Genomic DNA, 7,326 nt, shown 5'->3' with positions numbered 1-7,326 from the left:
GCTGGACTGGGTGATCTCCAAGGTTCCTTCCAGCTCCGCATATTGTGCTCCGGGGTGTCACTCCTCCAGGAGTCACTCCTCCAGGATGGCTCCTCAAGGTCTGTGCCTTGAGGAGGGGCTGGAACGGCGTCTTAACCCAGAAAACTGGCGTCGCTGCTCCTCTGTCTCTCCGAACAGCAGCCGCAGAGCCCAGAAGCTCCCTCTCGTGGGCAGCGGCGAGAAGGCTGCGCGGCCCCTTTAAGCGGGCAGGGGGCGGGGCTACGCCGGGGCGGGGCAGTGACGCGCACGCTACGGCGGGGGCGGGGCACGCTGCCGCCGGTTCAGCGCGGGCTGCGCCGGGCAGTTGGACTCCGGCGCTGGTGACGATGTGGTTGCTGCGGGCGGCGCAGGGTCAGCTCCGGCGCCGGCCCCGCTGGGGGCCCCGGCGGGACGCAGTCCGACGCGGGGCCTCCTCGTCCTCCCGCCCCGCGGCAGGAGGCGCCGCCGGGGTCCGGGCGCTGGTCTTCAGGCAGCACGGGGAGCCGCTCAAGGTCGTCGAGTAAGAGCCGGGGGAGGGGGCGGGGCGGGCGCTCGGTGGGGGGCGCTCAGCGAGGGGCACGCCGCCCCCTCCGCGCCCGCGAGAACAAGGGGCTCGGGTCCTGGGGTTCGTTCCACGCAGCGGCCGTTAGGTTCTAGGCCGCCGTCCGACGCCCCGTAGAACCCTCCAGTTCCACGTTCCGAGGCCCTCGTCCCCCAACGTTCCACGTTCCCAGCCCCCCTTCAGCATCACCTTCCAAGCCCAGGCCCTCCCCCGTTCAGCTCTAACGGACCGAGTTCAGACATCCCCTGGAGCCCCAGAGCTCCAGGCTTATTCACCTCTAACTTTCCAGTTCAGGGGTCCCGTCCGCTTCCGGCGTTCCAACTTCTCAGCCCCAAAGTTCCACCTTCCAAGCTCCCATTCAGCTCCCAAGGTTCCAAGTTCAGGGGTCCCATTTAGCTCTAAGGTGCCAAGTTCTGAGATCCATTAGAACCCCAAAGTTTCATATTTATTGTCTTCTAACGGACCACATTCACTTCCAAGTTCAGGGGCCCCAGTCAGCTTTAGCCAAGTTCTGAGATTCATTAGAACCCCGAAGTTTAGTGTTTACTTATTCTCTAGTGGACCCCATTCATTCCAAACTTTCCAAGTTCAGAGGTCCCATTCAGCTCTAGCGTGCCGTTCTGAGATCCATTAGAATCCCAAAGTCTCATGTTTATTTATTTTCCTCTAACAGATCCCATTTACCCCAGACCTTCCAAGTTCACAGGCCCCATTCAGCTCTAATGTTCCACTTTCCTGCCTCTTTCACTTCTTAACATTCCAGATTCAGAGGCCCAGTTAGAGCCCTGACATTACCCATTGCAACTCCCCATTCAGCTCTAATGGTTCTTCATTCCAAGGTCCCTTTCATCTCTACCATTCTACTTTTTTAAAGATCCTTCTAGCTCTGAAGGCCCGTTTCGGCTGTAATTGTCCATTTTAAGGTGCTTTCCAGTTGCACTTTTCTCTGTTCTAAGGTCTTTCTAGCTGTAACCTGCATTCAAAGCTGTCTTCTGGTGTTAATATTTTGTTTTATGAATAAAACCTGGAGAAGGTCTTGTGGGAATGTTAGGATCCTGTTAGGATAGGGAAAGGATCTATGGAGCTGTGTTGAGATCCGTGAGGGCAGGAATCAAAGGTCTTTGTGGAGGGAAGTTCTATGGGAGGATCATAGATTTAAGGTGAGGACAGGGATGAGGAGTCTGGGAATGAGAGAGGTTCTGTGGGAATGGGTTTGTGCAGGAGGAGGTGACATGAATCAGGTGAGACAATGGCCTAGCATACTGGACTTGGACTCCTTTGGGTACATTGAGAATCCATGCTGCAGAGCACATCAGATGGATTAGTAAAAGGACAGAAATCATTGTAACCCCTTGTATTTATTTGTGTAGCAATTTGCAGGTTTTCACAGTAGGGCAAGGTAAGCGCTTATACAACATGACTGTATACCAGGCACTGTGCTAAGGAATTGGTGGTTGAGTAGTTTGTTTTTTTTTAGTTGTATCCAGTTCTTTGTGACCCCATTTGGGGTTTTTTTTTTTGATAAGGGTACTGGTGCAGTTTCCCATGTCTTCTTCACTTCATGTTACAAATAAGAAAATGAGGCAAACAGGGCAAAGTGCTTTGCCTAGGGTCACCCAGCTAGTAAGTGTCTGAGGCTAGATTTGAACTCTAGATGAAGTCTTCCTGACTCCAGGGCCTGCGTTCTGCCCATTTTGACACCTAGCTGCCCAACTGTTCTACAAATATTATCTCACTTAATCCTTACAATACCCCTGCAAGGTAGGTGCTATTGTTATCCCCATTTTACAGTTAAGGAAACTGAGACAAGCAAAGGCTAAGTGACTTGCCCAAGGTCACATACCCAGTAAGTGTCTAAGGTCAGATTTGAAATCAGGTTTTCCTGACTCCTGGCCCAGTGTGCTCCGTACATCTCATCACTTAGCTCTCTCTGATCATACCCTTTGACACATAGACATGGGCAGTGCCAAGTTCATCATGGGGGCAGATACTTAGGTCTGTCCTTACTGGCAGAATGGACAGTCTGGGTGATCCAGGACCCATCAGAAAAATGCAAAGTTTTTCTCCCATCAGGGTTAGTTTCTTGAGTTCATGATGGGGAAGATGACACAGCATGGATCAAGGCAGATGCAAGAGGCTACCACTACTACTTTTGCTAGAGACCTTGGTGAGATGAGGTGATCCCAAAGGGGATATCTACTTGTGGCTCTCATTGTAGGAAATGATGAGTTAATCAAGTCGATAAAATGTTAATGCAGACAGTGACTGATTGATCTATGCCTGAAAGGACCTAATGAGTCCTAGTTTCATAGGCCTCAGTGCAGAAGGCATCTGTGATCCTGGTTGTGTGTAGGATAGGGAAGGGAATGAAAGGAAAGTGAGTTGGCCAGTACCCTGAGGTCTCAGTCCCCAGGGTTACCATAGGTGATCCAAAGTAATCATTCTTCTTCCCAGGTCATCTTGATAAAGCTATGTACTGATACAGGACAAATGTGTGTACCTCCTAAGGGACTATCTGCCTTTCTGCTCTGACCTTCCCCCCCCCCCCAGCCCCCACCTTTAAGTGTATGACCTTCACACTATGGCCAACTGAGGTATCTCTGAAGATCTCATATCTGGATGTCTCCTCACTGCTCCCACACAGCCCCATCAGCAAAAGCATAGTCATGGATAGTTTCATGTTCACCATCTCAGAGCTGACAGGGACCTCAGAGACCAACTTATGCTACTTGTAGCAGAACAGGGATTCCAAGAGGAGAAGAGAGGAAATCAGATTGTAGAAGAGGGAAGAGAAATGTTCTGCTGGTGATCCAGCCTTAGGAGGCTGTTGTCATGAATCTACACATAGTTTATTCTAGCTTATTCGGGAAGGCCAGGGCACTAGAGTGGAACCAGGGTAAATAGAACCTGGGAATGCCTCAAAAAAGAACCAGGTGGATTTCAATTAGCAGAGATTTACTTTCTCTCCCACTTTCCCCCATTAGAAAAATAAGGAAGAAAAACATATGCATAGTTCAGAAAAACAAATCCTCATATTGACAATGTCCAAAACTGTCTTTGCCTCATTCTGCATCTTGAGTCAGGAGATGGGTCTTGTGCTGTCACCAGGCTTTCTTTGCCGGTCATTTTGCTGATCAGAGTTTTTAAGTTGAGTGTCAGTCTTTATGTCATTGTTACTATAGGATTTGCTCTGCTGGTTTTACTCATTTTGGTCTTCCCAGGTTTCTCTGAAACTCCTCTTTTGTCATTTCTGAAGAAGAGCTGGTTTTTGTGCAGTTTTGAAAGAAGGGGAATGGAAGGAAAGGGGAATAAGCACTTAAACCCCTACTATGTGCCAGGCACTGTGCTACTCAGTGCACAGATATCTCAATTGAGCCTCACAGCAATCCTGTGAGGTAGGTACTATCATGACCCTCCTTTCAAATTTGGGGAAATTAAGGCAGACAGGTTAATTGACTTGCTCAGACTCACACATCTAGAGTCTGAGGATGAATTTGAACTCAGGTGTTCCTGACTCCAGGCCTCTAAAGGGAGGAGTATGTTTTGGTTGAAAGTAAATCAATCTACAAGTCATTGTTAAACACCTACTTGTGCTGTACTGTACTAAGTGCTAGGAATAGGAATTCCCTGCCTTCAAGGAGCTTGTATTCCAGTGGGGTTGGCAACATGTCCATATAAAAGTATATACCTAATATATGTGTGTACTGTTAAGTGTTTTCTAGGTGCTAACTACAGTGATGGATATTGTGAGTTCAGATACAAAGGACTTTTGAAATACAGTAGTTTGGGGAGGGCCAACACTGTTAACTTGGGGGATCAGTAAAGGTGTCATGGAGAATGATGGTGGAAACGTTGAAGGAAATCAGAGATTTCAAGAGGCAGAGGTGAAAAAGGAGTGCACTTGAGATGTGGTAAAGGTCTAGAGATGGAGACGGAACCTCTTGTGTGCAGAATGGAGAACAGGCCAACACTGCTGGGTCACAAAGTTCAGGGGAAGTGACCAGTGTGGGTGGAGACACAAGGGCAGCCAAGATGGGTGGAGGTTTAGGGGTGATGGGGCAGGAGGGGAAGGGTGTTGGATTAAGAAGAAAAAGGGAAAGTACTCAATTACTCCTGTTTTAAACAAGTTCTCCTTTTGGAGAAGAAATAGAAAGAAGCTGATGAGATGTTCTCATTTCATGCCCCAGACTTTCCCCATATAGCTCTTCCCTATGGATGAGCAGGTGTACATTCTTTCTCCCACTGCTCCTAAACAGAAGCTCTATTCTTTTTTTTTAACAAAACAGTTTTAATTGCTTCTTTTTTTTAGTTTCAGCATTCACTTTTATAAGATTTTGAGTTCCAAATTTTTCTCCCTCCCCAAAACAGCAGGCAATGTAATATAGATTACACATGTACAATCATATTAATCATATTTCCACATTAGTCGTATTGTGAAAGAAGGATCAGAACAAAAGGGGAAAACCCTGAGAAAGAAAAAACAAAAGTGAAAATAGTCTGCTTCCATCTGCATTTAAATGCCATAGTTCTTTCTCTGCATGTGGATGGCGTTTTCCATCATGAGTCTTTTGGAATTGTCTTAGGTCCTTGCATTGCTGAGAAGAGCTAAGTCTGTCATAGCTGATCATCTTACAATGTGGTTGTTACTGTGTACAATCTTCTCCTGGTTCTGCTCACTCCACTCAGCATCAGTTCATGTAAGTCTTTCCAGGTTTTTCCGAAATCTGCCTGTTCATCATTTCTTATAGCACAACAATATTCCATTACATTCATATATCACAACTTGTTCAGCTATTCCCCAATTGATGGGCATCCCCTCGATTTCCAGTTTTTTGCCACCACAAAAAGCTGCTATATTTTTGTACATGTGTGTCCTTTTTCCTTTTTTATGATCTCTTAGGGATACACTAGTAATGGTATTGCTGGGTTACAGTTTAGTTGCCCTTTGGGCATAGTTCCAAATTGCTCTCCAGAATGGTTGGATCAGTTCATAACTCCACCAGCAATACATTAGTGTTCCAATTTTGCCCCATCTTCTCCAACATTTATAATCTTCCTTTTTTGTCATATTAACCAATCTAACAGGTGTAAGGTGGTACCTCAGAATTATTTTACTTTGTATTTCTCTAATCAATAGTGATTTAGAGCATTTTTCCATATGACTATAGATAGCTTTGATTTAGAAGTTCTGTTCTCGGGTCAGCTATGACCTAGCTCTTTCTTTGCCACAGAGGCTGAGAGCACAAGGAATGTTATGTTGAACATGGTCATTTTATAGGAGTCACAGAACACCATTTTATCCTAGAAAGAATCTTATTTCCTTTTCATAGCCTGAGTGACCAGGGCATTTGTATCAGTACCAGATTTGATGAGAGACCACAGAAGCTACTGTTCAAAAGTCAGTGTGGCCTTTGGGACAGCAGGCTCTGCTGGCAGCAGCTGCATCCATCCTGAGATTTTTCGAGAATGCCAAGCAAAGGTACCAGTATCAGGTAGCACTCTGATGTTTGCAATACACTTCACACACATCCCTTGAGCCTCATAACAACCTGATGAGACAGTATCCCCATTTTTAAAATAGGAAAACTGAGGCACTTAGGAATTAGGTAACTTGGCGAAGGTCATGCAACTAGTGAGTGTTGGAGGCAGGCTTTGAGTCCAGACTTCTGACTCCAAGCCTAACATGCTTTTTAAAAAAAAAAAAAAACTTTTTTTTTTTTATGAACTTAATCATCAACAATACACAAAAATCCCAGTGTGCAAAGAACAGCTCTGAAAGCTGTAAGAATTCATGATTCCAGAGGACTAAGCGGGGATGGACTCAGGAAACAGATTGAGAGATCTGCATTTCGTGGACATTGCCAAAAGGAATTTGTTTTGTTTAACTTTGTATATTTGTCACAAGGATTTTGTCTTTCTTCGGGGTTTTTTTTTCTTGAGGGAGGGTTAAGGAGAGAAAATAGACTTCTATTCATTGAAAATTTTTAATTTGAAACTGCAAAGAACAAGGGGAGTGTAGGTGAAGTATGAGTTTCTGTTACATTGTTTTTTGAGTATCAGTTAAATTTAATATATTAGTAACAAAGTTGTCCTATTGTGTCCCCCTTCTAAACGTTTTTGTTTTCTTCTCTGTATTTTTGATTGCTCCTCTTTTTTTTGGCATTTCTCGCATTTACCACTCTATCACATTCTTTCCCCTCTTCCCCCCAAGACCTACCTACCTGTCCTCTTTTCAGTTGCCACAACTTTGTCCACCAGAGTGCTCCCTACCAGGGAGCCTCTCTCTTCAACCAACATGAAGCCTCTGCTCCCTTCAGATTTAGAGACAAAGGGATGGAGAAATTACATCTCCTTCTTCCTTTCCAGAATACTAAGATTTTCATAAAACAACTACTCAACATCCTAGAGGGTCATGGGCTTCTGTCCCAAAAGGGGGCAGATAAGTGGCATTTCAGAATCCAGTTCCTGAAAACTAAACAGTGAATCACTTGGATGCCAGCCCAGTTCTGCTCAGAAGCAGCTGGAACAAGTTAGGAAGTTGAGGGAGCCACTGGTAAAAGAGCCTCTGTAATTAGTGGTCTTTCAGCACCTCCGTTAGGACTCTGATTGCCCCTAGGTAACTATTCATTTCAAGATTAATGCTGGTGTTTGGAGCCAGAGATCAAGGCAGGTGATCTTAGAGGTTGTTTTGTTTATAGTTCTTAAGCCAAAATTATAGTACTTTTTATAAGAGGCAGAAAGGATTG

At 45.6% G+C, this 7,326-nt stretch overlaps 1 protein-coding gene across 3 annotated transcripts in view; it reads left to right on the top strand.

The window, feature by feature from the left end:
* Positions 1–297: 297 nt before the first annotated feature.
* MECR (mitochondrial trans-2-enoyl-CoA reductase) overlaps positions 298–7,326 on the top strand; it is a 41,667-nt gene continuing 34,638 nt past the window's right edge. Inside the window, exon 1 of one of the 3 annotated variants that reach the window (XM_072609617.1) lies at positions 298–538. In XM_072609617.1, coding sequence (XP_072465718.1) covers positions 366–538 — 173 coding nt within the window. In that variant the 5' untranslated portion in view covers positions 298–365. The remainder of the gene's footprint in view (positions 539–7,326) is intronic. The other 2 variants (XM_072609619.1, XM_072609620.1) reach the window with 2 other exon arrangements.

This window comes from Notamacropus eugenii, chromosome 5 (genome assembly GCF_028372415.1).
Source record: "Notamacropus eugenii isolate mMacEug1 chromosome 5, mMacEug1.pri_v2, whole genome shotgun sequence".
NCBI classification, from domain to species: domain Eukaryota; kingdom Metazoa; phylum Chordata; class Mammalia; order Diprotodontia; family Macropodidae; genus Notamacropus; species Notamacropus eugenii.
This window is presented reverse-complemented; position numbering and strand designations above follow the sequence as displayed.